We start from the raw sequence: 25,271 nt of genomic DNA, 5'->3' as shown, positions 1-25,271 counted from the left end.
CGTCTCTCAAAAAGACAACGAGCTTCGTCTCTGTAGGAGACGACGATGAGCAGCCTTTTCCGGCAGCTACTCATCAGAATTAAAAAAAATTGCAAAAAGTATAAAAAGGTCCTTTATATTTTTAGTTAATATAATTTTGATATGTAAAGTTTTAAAATTAAATTGTTTTATTAATTATTATGGATTAATTTATATAGTGTTAAAAAAATAGGATCATTTGAAATATTTTGCCATCAAAAACCACCTATGGAAAAAAAATCACCACCAAAATCAGAGAGTGTGTTTTACTCTATTGGATGAGAGTGGGGAGGAGCGTTTTTGTACCAATTTTGTCAAATTTAGAATAAAAGTGGTCCACTTTTTTCAATTTAAACGTTTTTATATTTTATGTCAAGTTCAGGGGTAAAATGATCCTTCGTTAATATTTAAAACATAAATTTAAAATAATGTTAGATTATCAGACGTAAATCTAATTCATACACCTCATTATTATTATTTTCTTTTATTTCCATCCTCAACTATATTCATCTCTGTAAAAACCACTCCATCTGTCTTTTCCATCACCAACATCTCCATTAACCAGATTCTTCTTATTTTACTTACTTCTATTACTCATTAATCTCTTGTTTTTTCTTTGAAAAAAAGATAAAAAAAAATCTATGGAAAGTTTATTTATATAATGTTATAAAACTTCAACAACTTTATACGTTTTCTCATTTTAATCACGCCGTTTAAAAATCTCATTTTCATACACCAACTACTAATTTCTCACAAATCCATTTAAAAATCCTAACATGTCACTATCTGATTCGTTATGATTTGTGATTATCAAAATGTTTTGGATGAAAAAAAAAATTGGACATGTGAATTCGGTATTATTTTCAAAAATCATGTGATCTATTAAATTTCCTCAATTATTTAACTCGGCAAAATAATTATATTTAAACATGATACATGTCAAGAAATAATTTTTTTTTATAATTGAGTTCACTGATTTTTGTAAAATAGCAGAACAAAACGAAATAGTTACAAAAAAAGTATATACCTTTTTACAACTTCCCCATACTGTTAAGTTAATAGAACTATGAGTTTGAGCTACAATTAATAAATTAATTTATAAGTTTAATGATTATTAAATTTAAAATACAATTAAAACAATAAAATAAATATTTTTACTACTTCAATATAATAATTTATAATACAACTACTCTATTAATATACTATTTTAAATTTAGTGATTGATTAAAAATCACTACACTATAAACTGCTTTACTAATGTATTAATAAAATAAAGTATTATTCTAATCAAAAATTAAACTATTATTGACGTGTTATATTACGAACCATGTGCGAAGCACATAACGTAATTCTACTAATATGAAAAAACCGTTGCACTTAATACACGATATCCTATAAGGTCAGCAGTAATGGTTTTGAATCTTCCCGGCATTCTAAATAAATATCTTGATGAAGATTCTTATATTTATAAGAAAAAATAAACACAAGCTACCTAATTATTACGCAACCACTTTTTGATAACATTCAGGTTGGCAAAGCGTTGTCAAGTCTACGTTCATAACAAAGCAAAGTTATATATACACAATCACTTACCAGCAAATACTTACTAAACCCTACAGAATATTGGCAACATATAACTACTCATTAAGCCAACCTGCTGAGTTCTGGTATGAGTATTGGTGATGCGGACCTGGAGCGAAGTTCATCGAGTCAACTTGGTAACTCGGTTGAGGTGGTCTCTGAAGTCTTGGATCATACATGTCATTCCTATTCATCATAGAAGGATCAGAACCAAAGTTATCGATCATTGTATGGTTCAGTTCATCTAATCGAGGTGCGTATCGCTGCATTGTTGACATGTTCATCATATGCGGAGGCTCTGGAGCTGTACCCATGTGCCCATAGGGCATAGGTGGCTGTGGCCTCGTACGGCTGTATCCCGAGTCGTGGCTGCCCATATAATTCCTTTGGACAAAAGAATCGGGATATTGACCATACTGTGGAATTTGGGACCGTAACTCTGGCTCCCTCAATTCTGGCGTATAGGATCTATAACCAAAACCACCACCATCCAAATTGGAATGAGAAAGTCCACCAACACCATGAGAATACTCATCACAGTTCATGGCGCCATTGTAAGCTCTTCCATATGGGATATGAGGATTAAACATGCTGGTATCCATATCAGGAAAACTACTTTCGCCCATTTCTGGATGCGGAGACATTTCGAAAGATCTGAATGATGGGCGTTCCTGTGAGGATCTACTAGCAGCCATATTAGGTGGAGAATAATGAGGTATTTCCTTGTATGAATCATCACTTCTGGAAGGCATTTCACTGTTCTGTCTATACTCCGGCAACTTTTCGGTTGTAGCTATCCCAGTCTTATCTTTACCGTGCTGCTTTCTATTCCTTCCAGACTGGTTTCTCTCATGGCCAAGATTATCTTGGCTTTTTCTGTTAGCATTGTCACGGGAGAGGCATTCTTCACCACTTTGATTTCCACTTATGCTATGATTTGATTCTTTATTTCGTGCGTGAAAATCATCTATCGGCTGTGAAGCATTGGTATTAAAAGAGTCGACCTTCAGTGGAGCATCATAGGTGTCAGCTTCATGAATAATTTCCTTCACAGATGATACTCTCTGTTGCCTGGATAAGTGATCGTGCTTTTGAGCTATTGCCAAGTGTTTACCATGCCAATCAGAACGACTCCAAAGATAAACCGGCGGTGCAATTGCATTCCAATTCTCTATTATTTTGTTATCCCCATCAATAGAACCAGGAAGATAGAATGACTGAAAAGGATTAAAGGCCAAAAATAATACCAACATCAAGCCACAATAAATACTCAGCCAAAATGAAAAAAAAAAAAAAGAGCATCTTGTTTGTTATTACCATTCCTGACACAAGCTGATCGTCCTCCCAAACAAGATTATAAGGTGAATCCTTCTTCTTGTCCAACCTAGAGAAAAGAGACGTGTGTCACACAGAGAGATAGAGAGCAAGACAGAGGAAATACCAGGTCATACCTTTCTGTTTCAGGTGGAACAATCAGGATAAGAAGTTTTGGTTTAAACTGAAGAGCCTTATTGATGAACTTGTTAGCCAAAGATGCTTTTAGCCCAAAGGGAGGATTTAACCCCATGATCTACTCAAAGATCAAAAGTTACCACAGAAATAAAATCATTAAGCACATCAATCCAGATATGTAATCTATATCAACAGAATTTTACTTACCAATTGTGAACCCTCTTTTGGCAGCTCATGTGGACGAACAGTCATCCAATCCCTCTTCTCGAAATTAAAATCATTCTGCCAAAAGAAGTAATAATTTTATCAAGCAGTGAAAATCGCAAGCAAAGACTACGACATAAGCATATTATAATGGTTTCAATAAAAGAAAATTAACTATTATCACTAGTTTGCCTAATGATTACAGAATGAATTCAAGATAACCAATGACCAAAACCTAGTCTAAAAAGAAGTATATAAATAGTAAAGCAATTCGGCCAAAACAATTCTATACAACCCTCTTATAATTAAGAGGATGTCTTGTCCATGTGTGCAAGCATCTGCAAAACCACATACAATAGTCACTAGCTTAAAAGAATACTATTACACGCAGTATTCAACTCAGCCCATAAGTCATGATGGCCCATGAACAGGAAGATGGGACCCTCAATCTTGCCTCCTCCAGACCTCTTCATTAATAATCTAATTTCAAAGGGGATAGGGATTCTTAGAGTAGTAAAGTGGTAGCGTGGAAAGAAGACCATTTATCTTGGTGCTTTCCCTTCAACTTGCAATTCTACTTACATTTCTCCCGGGTAATAGACACAAAATGAAGTGAAGAACATGTGGATCATAGGCAGCAAAGCACCCACCCAGTTTTTAAAAATTTGCAAGTTATTAAAATAATCCCACCTCCATTTAACTGTCCAATAACTCCTCTAACAAACGGGATGTCCTTGAGCAACATTAGACAGCCAAAAGGAGTCCTGGGGTATTCAAAAATGGAGTCATATAACACATATAAGACATCCAGTTAGTAAACCGCAAGGTTGACAGCTTGACACAAAAAACAGTCCTTACTAGATGGCAAAAGTTACCTTTGGGTGGATAACATCAAAGTTTTTGTATAAGCACTTCTTCCCAGTCTGCTCGAGCTTCTCTTTCATCAAGCAACTAAAATCATTAGCACCACAGCAGAAGTCGACAACCTGTTCACAAGAAAGAATAATAACCACATATACAACATGAAAAAGTAATGACAAACCTATAAAGACTTTACATAATTGTGGTCCCACTCATTTCTCTGATCAAAAAGTAGCTGGTAAATAAAATAAATTGGAAACCAAATATCAATAGAATAAAAAAAATTCCCTTAAGCTCGTATCTAAAATGGGTTGAGCTCAACAAAAAGATCATTGTCTTGCATGAAGCCAAATCATGATTGGATCAGAAAGGTGAAATTTCAGCAATTAGCCCTGGAAAAATCTAGAATACATTAAAATATAAAATTGTTGGATTTGGCATTTTCCATGCTTTTTGATTGGGGGATCCGCTTTAAGTTTAGAAGTCAAAAAGTTAGCCTCTTTTCAAAGCAGATGCTAAATTTACCTGTAACTGGGAAACTATAATCAAATGACTCATTTTCCTATAATAAGCCTAGAATATCATTAAAGCAGCACTTAAGGATATATTTTCCATGAAACAAGTGAAGCATGAAGGCAAAATTAGGACCATACTATTTTATTGAGTAAATGTAAAATCAGTGACAACCTTGACATATAAGGTAATTCACACTTGCATCCTCTTGTTTCAGGATCAAACGATAGTATCCTCTAATTTTATTTCTGTCAACATTTTAAACCTTCCGTTTTTTTACTGTTAGTCAACTAAATCAAATGACTTAATTAATGAAATTAAATATCAGTTTAATCCTCAAATTCTTTTTAATATAAATATATTATGAATTATATTTTAATGAAATTTAGTGATTTAATGAATTCAAATTAACTTTTTTAACATTTATTAATGCTTAAAGAATTAATCTTTTTAAAAAACTATTTTTAATTTCTTTAAAAAAATTAATTAAAAAGAACTACTTTCTAAAAAGCAATAAATTTTTGGAGTAATGTCATAAATATTCACCAACTATACATGTTTTGTCATTTTATTTTCATACACCAACTACCATTTTTTTTTTCAAATCGATACACGGGTAAAAATCCAGTGAAAATTGCTAACATGTCATCATCGGATTCGTTTTGATATGTCACTATGCGGCTGCCAACTCAGCGAGGTTTTTACTCGGTGCATCGATTTGGAAAAAAAAAGTAGGTGGTGTATGAAAATAACGATTTTTAAACGGTGTAATTAAAATGACGTGTAGAATTGGTGAATTGTTATGACATTAACCCTAAATTTCTAAAATTGTCTTTTTATACAGCTCAAATAGTTAAAAAAAATTTGGAATCAATAAGTCATTAGAACTCATAAAAAAAAAATTGTTTATATTTATGTCAAAAATAAGTTTAACTAAACATAAATGTAATTTTACTAATTAAGTATATTTGACTTAGTTGAAAAACCAGAAAAGAGCATAAGGATTATATTTAATAAAAATGAAACAGGAGGATGACACCCTTTTATCCATAAACCAAAAGGATGCAAGTGTGATATACTACAAGTTTCGAGCATGAGAGTAATTGCTCTATTTTATTTGATACAATGACCTGAAGTACTCTCTCTACCGCAAATTGATAGGCCACCTTACCGTTTTGACGTCTCACTTGCAATACGTTGGTACACAAGTTAAAAGTCTTATTTACCTCTAATAAATATGAATAGTTATCCTCAAATGAATTAAAAACTTCATATTTCAATGGAAGATGCACCAATAAAGAAATTAGTCATTAATATACTATTTATATATCTAATTGGAAAGATAGATAAATTGATTAATTTTAACCAACTTAACTATATTTTCCTTGATTCTTGTGTTTGTGCAAACAGTCTATCATTTTGAGATGAATGGGGTATTAAATAAAATCAACCAACTGCAACAGTGTCTTAATTCTTACCATATCGCCATCTTCTACATACCAATGGAGCATGTTGACGATCTGCATAATTGGTATCTGACATCAGATTTCTCCAGAAGCAATATAAGTAAAATAACAGCTTTTCTAAACAAAGTAGTTAGTTTTATAAACTACATAACATTGTCAACAAGGAATTCAAGAAAATACTTCATGTTCTGCTCTTTTTATTCCAGAATATTCTTGCACTCTGGATACCAAGAGTCGTTTAGAAAAGAACAAAAACGTTTCTGGAAAAATCATTTGATGGCAAATCATTTCCATAATGTCAACATGAGCTGGATGCAGCTACATGGCTGGAACAAGGTTTTAACAGCAGTTGCAGTGAAAAATGGCCAATCTATAGTTGTAACAGATGCAATTTTGTGGAAAAATTAGCAAAATAAATAATATTTACAGTTTCCTTAGCAAGACAAAATATACTACCCTAAAACGCTGTTCAGAATGAGCATGAAACAAGGAGTTCCAACAATTTCAAAGGTGCACAAGGTAATAAACCCAGTCCCCTCGTAGAAATAAGAAAAAACACATAGCAAAACACTAAAAGAGATAATAAATTAAGTAATTAGCAAAAAAATTAAAACAGAATCAAAATCAGTTTCAAAACGTGAAGTACTAAAAAATCAAATACAATAACTTAATCAAACAAGTTTATATCATTTAGAAACATAATTACCTCTTTGAGTTTTTCTACTTTCGTAAAGTGGCGCCCAAAGGATGTATAGCGCATTCCATGAAGGAATGGTGAAAGATACACTTTAAGCTTGTCCTGGAGACACATCAACCAAGCAAAAAGATTAATAGAGACGATAAATGAGTAGCTTTAGCTCTCTTAAAGCTCATATAATCTGAACACGCTTATAGACTAACTTTTACTTGCATGTGTAGAATTTATGGAGAATCCATTCCTGACATTCATCAACCTAAATAATATGTTTAAGATATGTTTTCAAATAAAGAAACTAAAATGAGAAACATTCCTCTGTAACCTTCATCTACAATTCATATTTTTGTCTATAATCCATAAAAAAAAGGCCTAATATCTTAAAAAAACCCTGACCTTTCATCCCCTTTTTAGTCCTACCCTGACATTGCAAATCAGTCAATTTTACCCTATTTTGCATTTTTTTTCATTTCAATTGTACCCTAAAGCATAAAATTGACCTTTTGTTTTATTTGGAAAATATTCTCTAAATTGACCCTTTTTGCATTAGATTATTTTTTTTATATTAAATTGACAATTTTTGGAGAATTGTTTTGAACTTTTGTCAAATAAATAAAGGTCAATTGTATGCTTCAGGGTACAATTGAAATGAAAAAACGCAAAATAGGGTAAAATTGACAAATTTTCAACGTCAGGGTAGGATTGAAAAGGGGATGAAAGGTCGGGGTTTTTTAAGACATTAAACCAAAAAAAAATAGTGGATTAGCAAGGTACATTTTCTGATGGACAAAAACAGCCCTTTAAATTTTTAATGATACTGCTAAAATATCTAATAATCACTAAATCCTTAAAGAAAGGGATACCATAAGTTAAAATCAAATTAAGATAATTTAATGTTACTAAAATACATAATAATTTTACTAAATATTCAAAGGAAAATGATAGCCTAAGTTTTAAAAAAAATTAGGACAACTTAATTATTATAATCTTAAATCCTGAATCATCAATGAGATGAGAAAAGAAATCCCAAATCCTAACAGAAAGTTAAACTTTTTATTTACATATAAGCATGTCACATTGAAATAAAAACCATTGCATTTCTTTTTGTGCTTTATTAAGGAATATAAAATTCAGAAACTCAACTTGTTCTCACTAAATCCTTGTAAAAAAGGATAATCTATATTTTCTTTTTATAGTATTACAAAGACACCTAATAATATTTCTAAGACACTTTTACCATCTTACTAAATTCTAGAGAAAAGAACATATATATTGTCAATAAATTAGAACTTCATATTACTAGCATATCTTATCATCTAACTAGATCTAACCTAATTTCTAAATAAATTGGCACAACCTGGTAATTCTATATTAAAATAATATATTAAATATCCAAATAATTTAGATGAGAATGGCAAACAACCTTCCACCTAAAGACCTCATTTAGATAATCTGGTTCACAAACAGCCTGCGCATCTTCCTTGCTGTATCCATCCTCTAGCTTCTTTAGAGCTGCCCTAACAGCCTAAATATTTAATACACATAAGTTCTTCAGAAACAAAATTGATACAAAACCTGTGGACAGAAATTAAAGAGAAAACTGGGAATACATGTACCTCGACTGCAATCGCCACCTTTCCAGCCGAAATTTTTTTTTCAACAAAATGCTTTAATGATTGTGAATGCGTAGATGGAACCTCATGCTTTTTCCTTATATCTTCAATGGTTATCAAAGAAGCAGATTCTTCCATTAATTCCAACAATCTGCAAAAAGGGATAGATGAAAGAGGGAAAAAACAGTTATTAGCACACATAGAGAAGCCCCGAATTAGGAAATTCTATAGTTATCACATTATCCAAATAAGAGGCTTAACATAGTTGACCTACTCAAAATTGGTCCTTAGTACACTCAAAAATGACTTGTTTCTAAACTGAGTACAGCTTAAACTTGAATATTTGAAGTAGAGTGTAAGGCTTAGTTCAGTTACAATAATGCTTGAGTTGAGGAGAGTGACCCTAATTATAAATTTTATTTTTCTAAAAATGTTGAAATTTGAGTATCTTTTATTTGATATTTAATAAATAATTATTCTAATAACTAATTTAACCATCACTGAATAAAGAAAATCTTAAATTTTGACTTCAATTTGTTAGAGCTATAATTTTTTCCTTTTTAAACCAATTAAAGCTTTAGTTTTAAGGTTAAGGAAAGTCTTGTCTAATTCTAAAAGTGGTTTAGTCATGTAGAATTCAGCTTAAATGTTTAAGAATGTAGGAAGTCACATTTTAACATGAGAAAACTGAGGCTTTCATCATTACTCTATTTGAGCAAACTAAATGTTTCAAATACCCTGTGGAATCAAATTTGTTAGAAAGCTGTTCATGTTGTGGCATAGTTTTTAAATCTAGTCGACTCAAATAGTTACTATAATATAATGCCTTCACTTGGCTCAGTGGTATCCTCATCTCTAGTAATTTTAATATTTAATTTTGAAATCAAAATAAGAGGAAAACGAGAGACAATAACAATTCAGAAATTAAAGCTAAAAAAAAGTCACCTCTTTCGTGTGTCATCATCTAATGAAGGTGGCTCGCTGCTCAACTTCATTGCAGAAGTCTTTTTAACTGTCAAGGACTTATTAAGTTCACTACAATTCATGTCCTGGTTCCCACCTAGTTGAAGCCGTTCATTTGTCAAGGTAAATAATTTGTCACCCAAAGAGGTCTTCTTTACATTAGTTGTTACAGGCCTACCAACGTCTATCGAGGAAGACTTCATGTTTCCCTTGAACGATTTGTTGGATGCATTACTTTCTTTCACTTTCCTCAGTATATTTGATCCATATGATATCTTTTCAATATTTTTTATATTTACCACCTTTTTCACATCAGAAGATGACTCCTTAAACTTTTTAACAACAGCATCTCTTGAATGGCATGCTTCTGATGTAAGCCTTCTTTTCTTTAACAAAACTTTCCCTGAGCTTCCAGGCAACTCTGATATTTGTTTCTTCTTCTTCTTTTCTTCAACATTAGGGAATCTTATGTCTCTGATTGGAGTTCCAATCTTATCATCAATTTCATGTTCTCTAGCCATAGGAATAACAAGAACCTGTATTTAGCAAACTGGTGCAAGAAAATGTAGGAAACAATGTGGGAAAAGGGCAAAAAGAAAAGAGTGTCGCTTACAAACAATATATCAGTACACGGTTGGGCAGTAGATTCTCCCACCCTCTTATTTCCCTTTCTTCTTCTTCTTCTTCTTCTTCATCATCATTTTCTTCTCCTTCTTTTGTTATCTTTTCAATAAAAATATCACTGGAAAGATCATTCAAGCATTATAAATCCACACTAATAGTGGAGTAAATTAAATTAATACCGGTATCTGACAAAAGATGGTGACAGGAAAGTTGGAGGCTACCTTGGCAAACATTTACGATGGTATGATGTGGGGCAGCGCCTGCAAACAGCAAACTGCAGGTCCTTTATTTCCTTATTTTCTCCTTGTTTGCATACACAGCACTTATGAATGGGGCAAGTAAAAGAATCCTCTCCTGCGACAATCTTTTTCTCAAGCACCTTAGCAGCATTGCCATCCTGCTGGTGAAGTAACTTTGCAATACAATGTGGGTGATAAAAATAACTGCACGTTGCATTGGCACAGCGGAAGACCTGAGAAACAGCACGAAATTAGTTTTGCAATCCTTCGTACATTAGTTCGAGTTTAAGATCTGATTACTGTATTAAAGAAAAATAAATGGACAGTGAATTAAACAAAATCACAGGATATTTTTTCCCAAACTGTTAGTCTTTGGTAGATATGAAAACAAATGCACAAAGCAAATGAATTTTGTTAGCAGAATCCTAGGTACGCAATTTACTTTTCAGATATTGGGAAGAGGGATAAGAGATCCTTTGTATTTTTATACCATTAAACATATTCACGATGGGAGGTCAAATGTAGGTGTTATTCTAAAGATCAACACGAATCAAAACAGCATCTGTTGTGGCTACAAAGAATAGAAGATAAATAGCAATATATTAAGGGACTATCCAATTTTAAGCAGCAAGCCTATACCTGAGCACCAGATGATTTATCAGATGATCCCAACTCTCCACAAGCAAAGCACTGATGCTGCTTATATTCACAATTCTTACAAATAAAATCCTTTGCCTGCCAAAAAGGGGAAAATTAAACATGCTATAATGATAGGAAACAGAATCTGAAACTGATTACAACAGAAACAAGTAACAGTAGCATACATCAACTTCATTCTTTGTCATACCCAGCGACACACACATGGAATCACTGCCGTCCTCTACCGATGCATGAAAAGACCTCATACAACATCCATCACAGCTGTGATATGAGAAAGAAAATGCACAACATGTATAAGAGACGGCCAAATTTACATCCACCAACAGGACAAGAAGCATGGAATCAGGAAACTAGGTTTCAGAAGGAAGATCAGAAAGAGGTAATCAAGCTCGTGCTATATTAAATTGTAACTCTTTACAATAGCATTCAACCACATCAATCACTAAAAGAAAGCAAAGGGTTGCGCCATGTTACTTCAATAAGAAAAAAAAAAACAAGCCAACTCCCGAGCAACTTAGCAAATTTCTTTTGCAAGCTCTTTCCTCTTTTAAGATAGCTGAGTCTATGATTGCGTAAAAAGTATGCAAACTTTTTCCAAAGCTTTGCAGCAATCAGAGGTCAACTGCTTTCCCGGTATCCCTTGAATAACGAAAAAACATTGCACAATAATACAAGACATGGAGAAGTATTATTATACAGTAAATAACATGATATAACAAGTGTGATAAGGAAGACCCTAATAAAAATAAATGGTTCATCAATGAATCTCATGTTTTTCTTTGACAAGCCATATATTTACAGAAATGACAACAAAGAAGGAAGTTAAGTCATGAAAAGTAATATTAGAAAAAATGAGATATAAAACCACAATACAGATTCCCACAAGCACCCAGAACAATTCCCACGAGCACCCAGAACAATCGCATACCATATAAGTTCTCCACCATTATCACAAAATGTACAAACAGAATCAAACAATCCATCGCCACTAGATTCGTCTTCTTCAGCATCTTCAAGGATTTCATCATCCACATCAATGTCATCAACTATAAATCCAGACGTATTAGTAGCTTGGACATCCTGAAAAATGAAGCAGGCACTTGCATGAAGCAGAGCGTTAACTGGAAACAGAGAGCGATAACTAGAAAAGCTTAAGACAGAAATAATGAAATATCACCTCATCAGAGAGCTTTCTCTTCCTTGGCTTCTCCTCAAGAAATGAGAGCAGAAACTGTTCATAGAAACTAGCAATAAGTGCAAAATCATACCAATAGAACCCCATTTTGAACAGGGTCATTGCTCGTTAATTTATTATTAATTTGAAAACTAAAGAAATTAGATAGAAATAGCTTGAAATGCAGAATTTTCCAGCGTATACAGGTAGCAAATCAGAGGGCTGCTCATACCAATAAACTAAAGCAAACAACATTAAGAAAAAATAACAATGTCAAAAAAAAAATCTAGTATGCCTATCAAGTATAGGAGATAGCAAAAACTACATTAGCAGCACTCAAGAACTAAGAGTAATCAGTCCACAAAGACAAAAAGTTTCAGCAAAATTGATAAGAATATGTAAAATAAAAGAGCAAATTATGCTAAAGTCCCGGAGTTATACCATAATTAACAGTTTGGTGCCCCTTGTTTCAAAAGTCTACTTAATGGTCCCTCAGTTTTAATTCCGTTAACTATTAGGTCCCTCCGTTAATTTCGACACTTATTTTCAAACGATTTGGTACCCCACCTTTAGTTTTGTGAACGATTTGGTCCCTCACTTTTAATTTTATTAAACGATTTGGTCCCTCACTTTTGAACGATTTGATACCCGAGTTTCAATCCGTTAAATGATTTAGTCCCTCAAATTAACATAATGATCTCTCAGCTAGCGGAATTAAAACTGAGGGACCATTAAGTAGATTTTTGAAACAAGGTGTACAAAACTGTTAATTATGGTATACCTCAGGGGCCTCTAAGTAATTTGCTCAAATAATAAATCTTCGCATAATCAGGTCACACAATTTTCAGATAGGATATTTTCCTGGATAAAGACTAAAAAGAATTAAACAGAGAAGATAAATATAACAGACGCTTTTCAAACAGAAAGGTAGAGGACAATGAAGAGAGTGTACATCAGCAAAAACCCTATAAACCATTTAGGGATGAGCAACTTCCTAAAGCAAACTGAACCAAGAAGTTTTACCTTCAAGAATATTCTCCCTCCAGTTCATGTGCTAACTACAAAGAAGTATCGATCGCTAAGTAGATAATGCAGGGACCCAAAATATAGCTATTAACCACTGATATGTCTTAAGCATATTGTGGAACTGTCATCTAAGTCATTTCGGCTTACACTGAACTCAACTAAGCCTTAATTCTTCAATTGGAATCGGCCATTTAAATTATCATCCCATCCCTTTTGAGCTACATCTCTGCAATGATGTAGAGCCACTAGATGATCTATAATATGGAATGGTTTAGGGGAGGAAATAAATCATCTCATATGCAAGTGAAACAATTTCTAGAGCTCCACAAAATACCAGACAACTACTTTCATATACAGCCACCTGACTAGAGACCATGAAGAAATAAAAGAGGACAGTAAATGCTATTTGGGGAGTTGAAAATATTTAAAGATAATGGTCAATAATACGTACTTCACAGTTCACATGTTGATACAGAATCAAGTTTGATCTTTTACCTTAAATATGACCATTAGGTAGCGCAAACTGAATAATTAAAACAGCCCTATTCAAACCACTTTAAGTTCAACAAATTCATGAGCAAATAAAAATTGAACTTGACAAAGCACAAAGCACTGTAAAAATGCTAGCAACGGGCTAACAGTATAATGCATGGATAACGATAAATAACAATACAACATCTCTTCCGGTCACCGAAATGAATGAAATGCAGGTTTTAATGAATATGTGAAAGCACCTTCTTAAAACAAATGGTTCTTTTATGTACAAAGAAGACTCATCAATAATTTAATACTGCACCTTACTATAAACTATAAATTGTATTTGGAATCAACATTCTCATCCCACATACTGTAATATTTTTGTTTTGTTTTTTTTTTTCGAGGAAACATAGTGTAATATTTCAATTCATGGAAGCCTATCAATTTCAAAACTTATTTTTGCAATCCTCAAGTATTTCAGAACCATAAGATAATATGAATTAACAATTTAGTCACACCATCAACAAGAAAGGAAAAAACTTCCTCATATGCAGTTATAAATTAAATTATAAAATAGAATATATGAGGAGCTGGATGTAAACCTTGGATTTTGACAAAGAATCATCCCTTTTGACAGCTTCAGATATTAAATCCATCTGGTCGACTAAGTCATTCTGAGAAGGTTTGACATCATACAAGCTACAAATTCAACAGTAACAGTCACATTTTACACTAAAAAATGGAAGGAAAAAAAGAGACAAACAAACTTCCTCCAAAGAGCACCTGAAAACCTTGGCAAGGTAGTCCCACACAGATTTCTTAGATGCCTCCGGGTTCCTCCTAGCGTAATGAAAACAATGCACCGTAATCAATTCGGTTCTAATCATTTCCTCAAAGCTCTTCCTCGGCTTTTGCAGTTTGATCCATTTCTTGTCCTTGGTAAGCACTGATATTTCAGGATTTGCATTCAACAAATCAAATTTCCAAGCTATAACTCCCACGTGAATTGTCCTAAGTCCACTGTCTGCAGACCCGTGCAAGAAAATCTGATACTTATTCTTTTCATCAACACCCTCCTTCTCACTCCATTGAAAGGGTAACGTGGAGAATGAAATCGGTTCATCCTCATCATCTACAAAATGATAGTTCGACACAGACTGCGGCCCAACTTCCGCCTCATCGTCCGATGAATCCATGCCCTGACACAAAAATCACAGTTCATTTCATAACATAACAGCACTAAACAGAAGCACATTATCAACTAATCGCCAAATAACATGATCAACTAACAGAAATAATCCTACAATTCATAATTTTATGATCAACTAACAAAAAAAAAAAAATCAAATGTTTTGTCCATACAAGGAGCACATTAAATATTAAGGAATTGAAACAAAAACTTACCAAGCAATTACCAAAACCTTCAATATAAATTAAAAAGAAAAAAACAGACCATTTCAATTGAAATTTTCTCGGCAAACAAACAGTATAATGAAATAGACGAATGAGAGAGTGATAAAAAAATGAAGAGTAATTAATTAAAAGATTTGATAAGAGATACCTGATTAAAGATCAATTGCACATGAACAAAGAGAGAGCCCTAGCTTTTGTTTAACAGGGAAATTAATTATTTGGTTCGATTACAGTTTCGGGTTTCTCGCCTCTCGCCGCTAAAAGGAAGTTGATAAACTCAAATGACAAAAGGGTCGATATGCCCCCTTGATTTTACAACGGAATGATACCTTGAAGAAATTTAAATTACTTCAGCAAACCAACTCAACACAATAATTCTTCAAACTATTTTTCTGAAATATTGAGAAATTATTTTCCAAATAACTGTTTTTAGCAAAGTATTTACAGTATTTTGGTCTATCTTCTTTTATTTTCTATGCTGCCTATTTTTCTAACTTATATACAAAAGTACCCACTATATATAAAAATTTTATCTCATTTTATGTTAAAATTTTACATAACCGCTCTTTTTCTCTCTCTTCTCTTTTTTTTGTTTCAAAGTTTTCTCTTCTTTTCTTTTTTTTTCGTTTGATTTTCAATTAGCCTTTTCTAATTACTTTTTCGTTCGTCTTTTCCGTTCGCACTTCCGTTCGTCTACTTTCAATGAATTTATCGTCGTTTCCGGTCGTTTTTCCGTTCGTCTTTTCCATTCGCGATAGTCTGTTCCTTTCTTCCATTTGTGCTGTGGATTTCTCGACTCGTTTTTAGATTTGTGTAATTTTTTTAGGTTTTTTGTAATGATTTAAACATTTTGTAAATAAATTATTGTATATCTATAATTTTTTATTTATAAAATTGTTCTATTATTCATATAATTATTTATTTTGTCTTTCTCTTATTCATAGATTTGTTTATTGCTGCTGATTTTGTAAATAACAAATTGATTTATGGTGCATTTGTATGAATTTTATAAAATATTACGTTTTAGTTTATTTTTGGTGTATTTATAGTGTATTTCTGATATTTTTCAGGAGGCCTAATTACTTAAAAACCATCCACCTTGTAACTTTTGTTCATTTATACCACGACTTAGGAAAATTTTCAATTGTACCCTCGATTTTTATGCTTCAGCTCTACCCAAAATTAAAAAAATTGACAATTTATTTAATTTAAGGATGAAAACATTAAAACAACCAAATACAAGGGTTAAATTATATATTTTTATGTTTTAAAAATATACTGAAAGATCATTTAACTTTTAAAATATTCAAATAGATCCTAATAACAAATTAATTTTATAAATTAATTAAAAAAAAGACGGTCGCTCCTTCTTCGACGAGAAGGAGCAGCGGAGCTGCTGCTCCTTCTCCTTAATTGAAGCAGCAGCTCAAAGGAGAAGGAGCGAGCTGCTCCTTCTCCAAGTCGGAGAAGGAGCTTTGATTATTGGATCAGAATTTTTCTTGAAAAGTAATAATTTTTAAAATTTATTATTGTTATTAAAAAATTAAAGAAGAAGAATAACAATAACGTATAAAAATAAAGGACTAATTTTATTCCTTTTTCAAAGGAAAATAGGTCAATTTAACTCTTTTTGGTGAAGGTGAAACATAAAAATCAAAAATAGGGTACAATTGAAAAAATATTTAGGTCATGGTATAAATGAAAAACAAAATACAATGTGGGTGGTTTTTAAGTAATTAAACCTTTTCGGGATATTTATATTTTTTGTGTATTTTTGCCATTTTTTAGTATATCTATGGTGCCTTTACAGTGTTTATGGTGTATTTGCAGTGTTTATGGTATATTTGCAGTGTTTTCATGGTATTGACCATAAAACACTACAAAATATCATAAATAAACTATAAATACACTACGTAATTTTAAGGGATAAAATATTGCCACGTGTCTAATAATTAATTAGAAGGTAGTCGTAAATTAAATTTAAAGATAAATTTAATTTATAAATGTCCCTACAAGTATATCGTGGCAATAGAATTTTAAATTTAAATTTTAGATATTTAAATTTGAGTAATTATATAATTTTTTTATGAATAAGTAATTATATAGTTAACGGGGATAATATAAACTTATGAATTGGGTGCAGAATAATTCATAAGTCTTGTGCAAATATTTTTGATGCCAAATTCGCGAAATATTTTAAGAAGGTTATCGTGAAAAATTGATAAAATTTGGAAGTAGAAATTTTATCAAACGCAACCTATATAAACCTAATAAATCAAAAATAATTAATTAAAAATAAAATATAAGTTAGATGAGAATAAAAATACATTTTGTAAGATTTGAAATGTAAAGTTTCAAATCCAAATTTCAAATCCAAATCCATGTATCCAAACACACTCTCAGTGCATTTGTAGTAATTTTATAATATATTTACGTTTTAGTGTATTTTTAAACGTATTTATAGTGTATTTCTGCCGTTTTTTAATATATTTATGATGCATTTACAGTGTTTATGGTGTATTTGCAGTGTTTATGATATATTTGCAGCGTTTCATGGTGTAAACCACAAAAAACACTACAAAATGCCTATATATACACTACTCACTACAAAAAAAATTCCCGAAAAAAATCTATAAAAAATAAAAATTAACTATATATACACTAAGCTTACATTATATAAAAAAACTGACCGAACCGAAAAAACCGAAAACTAAAATTGAACACCAAAAAAAGTATTTGTGAAATTAAAAAAAAAGGTATTTTTCGTAAATAAAAAAAGTCAGAAAAAAAAGTCAAAACTTCCAATATAAAGTGTAATTAAAATGCAGAAATATATATTCTGGGAAATTACCACAAAGTAAATGTTATAAAAAATTCAATACCCAAAGACAACCGAGACTCCAACAACAACGATATAATATCATACAACAATAATAATAATATAAATACCTGGTACAGATCCGAGACTTCAAACCAAGCATAGCTACATCCATGACATTAACAACATTTATCGAACACTATCCGAACAACAAACATCCTAATACAATAGTACGCTAACCATATTTTTAATACTACTGTGGTCAAGAGTTTAAATGTTTAACCATACATAAGCAAAATAAAATACTTCCGAGGAGAAGAAATCGCAAGATATACCACTCCCAAAATGAATGCCTGAAAGTGGGGACAAACAGAGGAGTCAGATAATACTGAGTGAGTTTATATTATTATTTAAAGCATTAAAAAATATAATTTTTTAATGATAAATTAAAGAATATAGTCTACCATTACGTATATTAATCGGAACCCTAACCACAATATAACATATATACATGTGTATAAAAATCAATCCAAGTGTCATGTCGGTTAGACGTATCTCCAAACCGATCCACACTGTCACTAAATCCACAAGGCATAAGTCCCAGAAGACGAATCTACCACCGACGCCCTCACACCCTCACAGGGCTAGGCGAGACATATCTCCAGCCATAATATCAATATCCACATATCATAACTAATGATATTACTACTGCGCACGCAGTTCTAATGATGAACATTAGGAGGCACGTTGCAACCAAATCCATAATAGTATAAAAACAGTTGTAAAACGTTCGTGTGTATATATATATATATATATATATATATATATATATATATTATATATAATAGAATTCTTAATAAATGTAAATAATAACATAAACTCACTGGTTGCGATTTCCCCAAATGTCTCTGGCAAGCACCACCAGCCTTGGTCTTACTCCATTCATGGCACCCTTGTAAGCTCTTCCATATGGGAGATGAGGATTAAACATGCCGGTCTCTATATCAGGAAAGTTACTTTCGCCCATTTCTAGATCTGCAGGAATTTCAAAATATTTGATTGGTGGGCCTTCCTGTGAGGATCTATTAGCAGCCATATTAAGTGGAGAATAATGAGGTATTTCCTTGTCTGAATCATCACTTCTGGGAGGCATTTCACTGTTCTGTCTATTCTCCAGCAACTTTTTGGTTGTAGCTATCCCAGTCTTATCTTTACTGTGCTGCTTTCTATTCCTTCCAGGCAACTCTGATATTTGTTTCTTCTTCTTCTTCTTCTTTTCTTCAACCTTAGGGAATTTTATGTCACTGATTGGAATTCCAATCTCATCATCAATTTCATGCTCTCTAGCCATAGGAATAACAAGAACCCGTATTTAACAAACTGGTGCAAGAAAAATGTAGGAAACGATGTGGGAAAAGGGCAAAAAGGAAAGAACAGTTGAAGAGTGTAGCTTACAAACAATATATCAGTACACGGTTGGGAAGTAGATTCTCCCACCCTCTTATTTCCCATTCTTCTTCTTCATTTTCTTCTCCTTCTTTTGTTATCTTTTCAATAAAAATATCACTGCGAAAATCATTCAAGCATTATAAATCCACACTAATAGTGGAGTAAATTAAATCAATACCGCTATCTGACTAAAGATGGTGACAGGAAAGTTGGAGGCTACCTTGGCAAACATTTACGATGGTATGATGTGGGGCAGCGCCTGCAAATAGCAAACTGCAGGTCCTTTATCCTCTTATTTTCTCCTTGTTTGCATACACAGCACTTATGAATGGGGCAAGTAAAAGAATCCTCTCCTGCGACAATCTTTTTCTCAAGCATCTTAGCAGCATTGCCATCCTGCTGGTAAAGTAACTTTGCAATACAATGTGGGTGATAAAAATAACTGCACGTTGCATTGGCACAGCGGAATACCTGAAAAACAGCACGAAATTAGGTTTGCAATCCTTCATACATTAGTTCGAGTTTAAGATCTGATTACTGTATTAAAGAAAAATAAATGGACAGTGAATTAAAACAAAATCACAGCACTTTTTTCCCAAAACCGTTACTCTTTGGTAGATATGAAAACAAATGTACAAAGCACATGAATTTTGTTAAAAGAATCCTAGGTTAGCAATTGACTTTTCAGATACTGGGAAGAGGGATAAGAGATCCTTTGTATTTTCATACCATTAAACATATTAATGATGGGAGGTCAAATGTAGGTGTTATTCTAAATATCAGCACGAACCAAAACAGCATCTGTTGTGGCTACAAAGAATAAAAGATAAATAGCAATATATATTAAGGGACTATCTAAGTTTAAGCAGGAAGCCTATACCTGAGCACCAGATGATTTATCAGATGATCCTAACTCTCCACAAGCAAAGCACTGATGCTGCTTATATTTACAATTCTTACAAATAAAATTCTCCATTGCCTGCCAAAAAGGGAAAAATTAAACATGCTATAACGATTGGAAACAAACAGAATCTGAAACTGATTACAACAGAAACAAGTAACAGTAGCATACATCAACTTCCCTCTTTGTGATACCAAGCGACATACACATTGCCTCATTGCCGTGCTCTACCGATGCATGAAAAGACCTCATACATCCATCACAGCTGTGATATGAGAAAGCAAATGCACAACATATATAAGAGACGGCCAAATTTACATCCATTAGCAGGACAAGAAGCATAGAATCAGGAAACTCGGTTTCAGAAGGAAGGTCAGAATGAAGTAATCAAGCTCATGCTATATAAAATTGTAACTCTTAACAGTAGCATTCTACCACATCAATCACTAAAAGAAAGCAAAGGGTTGCACCATGTTACTTCAATAAGAAAAAAAAAATCAAGAGAACTCCCGAGCAACTTAGCAAATCTCTTTTGCAAGCTCTTTCCTCTTTCAAATTAGCTGAGTCTATGATTGCGTAAAAAGTATGCAAACTTTTCCCAAAGCTTTGCAACAATCAGAGGTCAACTGCTTTCCCCGTATCCCTTGAATAACGAAAGAACATTGCACAATAATGTAAGACATGGAGAAGTATTATTATACAGTAAATAACATGATATAACAAGAGTGATAAGGATGACCCTAATAAACATAATTGGTTCATCAGAAATGCCAACACAGCCATATATTTATCACACAGCCATATATTTATCACAGAAATGCCAACAAAGAAGGAAGTTCAGTCATGAAAAGAAAAATTAGAAAACATGAGTTATAAAACCACAATACAGATTCCCACAAGCACCCAGCATAATTCCCACGAGCACCCAGCAGCACAATCACATACCATATAAGGTATCCACCATTATCACAAAGTGTACAAACAGGATCAAACCATCTATCGCCATCCTGAAAAATGAAGCAGGCACTTGCATTAAGCAGAGCGTTAACTGGAAACAGGGAGCAATAACTAGAAAAGCTACAGACAGAGAGAAGGAAATATCACCTCATCATAGAGCTCTCTCTTCCTTGGATTTTCTTCAAGAAATGAGAGTAGAAACTGTTCATAGAAACTAGCAATAAGTGCAAATTCATACCAATAGAACCCCATTTTGAACAGGGGTATTACTCGTTAATGTATTATTAAATTATAAACTAAAGAAATTATATAAAAATAGCTTGAAATGAAGAATTTTCCAGCGTACACAGGTAGCAAATTAGAGGGATGCTCATACCAATAGACTAGAGCAAACAACATTAAGAAAAAATAACAATGTCAAAAAAAAAGCTAGAATATGCCTATCAAGTATAGGAGAGAGCAAAAACTACATAAGCAGCACTAAAGAACTAAGAGTAATCAGTCCACAAAGACAAAAATCTTCAGCAAAATAGATTAAGACATGTAAAATAATAAATCATCGCATAATCAGGTCACACATTTTTCACATAGGATATTTCTCAGGATAAAGACTAAAAAGAATTAAACAGAGAAGATACATATAACAGACGCTTTTCAAACAGAAAGGAAAAGGACAATGAAGAGAGTGTACATCAGCAAAAACCCTACAAACAATTTAGGGATGAGCAACTTCCAAAACCAAACTGAACCAAGGAGTTTCACCTTCGAGAATATTCTCCCTCCAATTCATGTGCTAACTACACATAAGTATTAATCGCTTCACTTCAGAAGTAGATAATGTAGGGGCCCAAAATATAGCTATTAACCACTGATATGTCTTAAGCATATTGTGGAACTGTCGTATACGTCATTTCAGCTTACACTAAAGTCAACGAACCCTTAATTCTTCAATTGGAATCGGCCATTTAAATCATCATCCCATTCCTTTTGAGCTACATCTCTGCAATGATGTAGAGCCACTAGATGATCTAGAATATGGAATGGTTTAGGGGAGGAAATAGATCATCTCATACGAAAGTGAAACAATTTCTAGAGCTCCACAAAATACCAGACAACTACTTTCACATACAGCCACCTGACTAGAGACCATGAAGAAACAAAGAGCACAGTAAATACTACCTTGCGAAAGTAAAAATTTAAAGAAAACGATCAATAATATGTACTTCATAGTTCACATGTTTTATACAGAATCCAGTTTGATCTTTTACCTTAAATATGACCAATAGGTAGAGCAAACTGAACAATTAAAACAGCCCTATCCGAACCACTTTAAGTTCCACAAATTCATGAGCAAATAAAAAATGAGCTTGACAAAGCAAAAAGCACTGTAAAAATGCTAACAGCGGACTAACAATATAATGCACGGAATAACGATAAATAACAATACAATATCTCTTCCACTTACCGAAATGAATGAAATGCAGGTTTAAATGAATATGTGAAAGCACCTTCTTAAAACAAATGGTTCTTTTAAGTACAAAGAAGACTCATCAATAATTTAATACTGCACCTTACTATCAACTATAAATTGTATTTGGAATCAACATTCTCATCCCACATACTGTTATATTTTTGTTTTGTTTTTTTTTCCCGAGGAAACATACTGTAATATTTCAATTCATGGAAGCCTATCAATTCAAAACTTATTTTTGCAATCCTTAAGTATCTCATAACCATAAGATAATATGAATTAACAATTTAGTCACACCATCAACAAGAAAGGAAAAAACTTCCTCATATGCAGTTAGAAATTAAATTATAAAATAGAATAAATGAGGAGCTGGATGTAAACCTTGGATTTTGACAAAGAATCATCCCTTTTAACAGCTTCAGATATTAAATCCATCTGGTCGATTAAGTCATTCTGAGAAGGTTTGACATCATACAAGCTACAAATTCAACAGTAACAGTCACATATTACACTAAAAAGTAAAAGGAAATAAATAGACAAACATCCTCCAAAGAGCACCTGAAAACCTTGGCAAGGTAGTCCCGCACAGATTTCTTAGATGCCTCCGGGTTCCTCCTAGCATAATGGAAACAATGCACCACAATCAATTCAGTTCTAATCATTTCCTCAAAGCTCTTCCTCGGCTTTTGCAGTTTGATCCATTTCTTGTCCTTGGTAAGCACTGATATTTCAGGATTTGCATTCAACAAATCAAATTTCCAAGCTATAACTCCCACGTGAACTGTCCTAAGTCCACTGTTCGCAGACCCGTGCAAGAAAATCTGATACTTATTCTTTTCATCAACACCCTCCTTTTCACTCCATTGAAAGGGTAACGTGGAGAATGAAATCGGTTCATCCTCATCATCTACAAAATGATAGTTCGACACAGCTATAACTCCAACTTCCGCCTCATCGTCCGACGAAGCCATGTCCTGGCACAAAAATTACAGTTTATTTCAGAGCATAACAGCATATAAAAATTGCAGCTGAAATGAAACAACAATTGCTAACTAACATGATCAACTAACAAAAAAACATATAAAAAAAATCAAATGTTTTGGCAATACAAGGAGCATATTAAACAACAAATTAAGGAATTGAAACAAAAACTTACCGAGCAACTAACAAAACATTTCAATATAAATTGAAAAGAAAAACGGACCGTTTCTACTGAAATATTTCGTTATGTAAAATTTTCTCGGCAAACAAACAGTACAATGAAGTAGAAGAATGAGAGAGTGATTAAAAACGAAGACTAATTAATTAAAAAAATTGATAATAGATACCTGATTAAAGATCAATTACAGATGAACAAAGTGAAAGCCCTAGCTTTTGTTAACAGGAAAATTAATTATTTGGTTTACTGAGCGGTTCGAACTGTCTTATAGTTTTGGGTTTCTCGCCTCTCACCGCTAAAATGAAGTTGATAAACTCAAGTGGCAAAAGGGTCGATATGCTCTCTTAGTTTTACAACAGAGTATTAAATTGAAGGAATTTAAATTATTTCAGCAAATCAGCTCACAACAATTAAACTTACAATATTTTTGAACTATCTCCAATTTTAATGTTTAGACTTCTACTTTACAAAAATATATCTCCCACCGAATTTGAAAAAGTTATAGGTCTCTCATAAAAAAAAAAAATAGGTCTAATTATCAAAGGATATCACATTTTCAATTTTTGTCCCTTTGTATTTCAAATTTTTAAATTATCACTTTTATTTTTATTTTTTAATTTAGTTTCAATTATTTATATTTTTTAAACTGGAATTTTTTGCTCTAAAATATTTCAAATATGTCATTGATATTTTGCTTGTAGTCTGAATAAGACTATAATATTTTAAAAAGTATTAAAAATAGAGATTATGGTAAATATGAAGGACATATATGAATTTTTTTTAAGTGAAAAAACTTCCATTTAAAAAAGATAAAATTGAAATTAAAAAAAAGGGATTAAATTGACAATTGTAAAATTTGGGAATATTAATAAAAAAAGTAAAATATTTTAAATAAGTAAGTCAGTATTTTATAATAGATATAGCAGAAATTTATATATATATATATATATAATTTTTTAATTTTGGCAAAAAAGTACATGAACTTTTAAAATTTTGCAATTAAAGACACTACCACCATTTTGGATGTAAAACGGCACAGTTTCATATTAAAACGACGCCGTTTTAGATGTAAAATAACACTATTTTTCAAAGAAAAACACACTTGGTCTCAATTGTAAAAAATGGAAAATTCATGTTAAATATACCAAAATTAAAAGATTATGTTAATTACCAAAAACATGCAAAAGTTGATGATTTTTTGTACATTTAAGTTATACTAGTTTCGCATTACGTGCTATACACGTGGATCGTAACGTAACTCGTCAATGAACATATTAGTAAATTTTTTATAATTATATCAATTTTTTATTTATAATTAATATTAAATTAATTAAGAATTTTTGTAAAAGTAAATATAATATATTTGGTTATTAAATTTTTTTCATACCGAATTTATTCTTCTTTTAGTTTTATAATAACCATAATTAAATAATTAACTTAATTTTATTAATAATATCTTTAAAAATAATAAAATAAAAATTTAAATAATAGTATATTAACCAAATACAATATTTTAATTTTGTAATTCAATCAAACTA

At 32.1% G+C, this 25,271-nt stretch overlaps 2 protein-coding genes across 2 annotated transcripts; both read right to left on the bottom strand.

The window, feature by feature from the left end:
* Positions 1-1,464: 1,464 nt before the first annotated feature.
* On the bottom strand, positions 1,465-15,320 carry LOC126669635 (protein ENHANCED DOWNY MILDEW 2). The gene is made up of 19 exons (XM_050363147.2): positions 15,127-15,320; positions 14,349-14,764; positions 14,168-14,264; positions 12,066-12,119; positions 11,817-11,968; positions 11,053-11,149; positions 10,868-10,963; positions 10,211-10,461; positions 9,979-10,107; positions 9,348-9,878; positions 8,406-8,553; positions 8,213-8,314; positions 6,802-6,894; positions 6,108-6,149; positions 4,131-4,241; positions 3,259-3,333; positions 3,051-3,169; positions 2,917-2,983; positions 1,465-2,816 (listed from the first exon to the last, which is right to left on the bottom strand). The coding sequence occupies exons 2-19, from the start codon at positions 14,759-14,761 to the stop codon at positions 1,656-1,658; spliced, it is 3,738 nt and encodes a 1,245-aa protein (XP_050219104.1). The 5' UTR covers positions 14,762-14,764; positions 15,127-15,320; the 3' UTR covers positions 1,465-1,655.
* Positions 15,321-17,877: 2,557 nt separating this feature from the next.
* LOC130015083 (protein ENHANCED DOWNY MILDEW 2-like) lies at positions 17,878-24,044 on the bottom strand. Its single transcript, XM_056104605.1, has 11 exons — positions 23,903-24,044; positions 23,133-23,548; positions 22,956-23,052; positions 21,251-21,304; positions 21,092-21,153; positions 20,318-20,411; positions 20,126-20,224; positions 19,466-19,716; positions 19,252-19,362; positions 18,681-19,139; positions 17,878-18,149 (listed from the first exon to the last, which is right to left on the bottom strand). The coding sequence occupies exons 2-11, from the start codon at positions 23,543-23,545 to the stop codon at positions 18,059-18,061; spliced, it is 1,731 nt and encodes a 576-aa protein (XP_055960580.1). The 5' UTR covers positions 23,546-23,548; positions 23,903-24,044; the 3' UTR covers positions 17,878-18,058.
* Positions 24,045-25,271: the final 1,227 nt, after the last annotated feature.

The sequence above is a fragment of the Mercurialis annua genome, linkage group LG2, assembly GCF_937616625.2.
Source record: "Mercurialis annua linkage group LG2, ddMerAnnu1.2, whole genome shotgun sequence".
In the NCBI taxonomy this organism is placed as follows: domain Eukaryota; kingdom Viridiplantae; phylum Streptophyta; class Magnoliopsida; order Malpighiales; family Euphorbiaceae; genus Mercurialis; species Mercurialis annua.
This window is presented reverse-complemented; position numbering and strand designations above follow the sequence as displayed.

Bases quoted from the DNA above. Each gene is read 5' to 3' on its own strand.
- LOC126669635 (XM_050363147.2), bottom strand. From the start codon at position 14,761: ATGGATTCATCGGACGATGAGGCGGAAGTTGGGCCGCAGTCTGTGTCG. The intron at 8,554-9,347 runs GTGACTTTTTTT...CCCTTTTTGCAG, and splicing joins GATGATGACACACGAAAGAG to ATTGTTGGAATTAATGGAAG. The intron at 6,895-8,212 runs GTTGTTTGCCAT...ATGTGTCTCCAG, and splicing joins ATGAGGTCTTTAGGTGGAAG to GACAAGCTTAAAGTGTATCT.
- LOC130015083 (XM_056104605.1), bottom strand. From the start codon at position 23,545: ATGGCTTCGTCGGACGATGAGGCGGAAGTTGGAGTTATAGCTGTGTCG. The intron at 19,363-19,465 runs GTAGCCTCCAAC...TGATTTTCGCAG, and splicing joins CATCGTAAATGTTTGCCAAG to TGATATTTTTATTGAAAAGA. The intron at 18,150-18,680 runs GTGAGTTTATGT...CCCCACTTTCAG, and splicing joins ATTTGGGGAAATCGCAACCA to GCATTCATTTTGGGAGTGGT.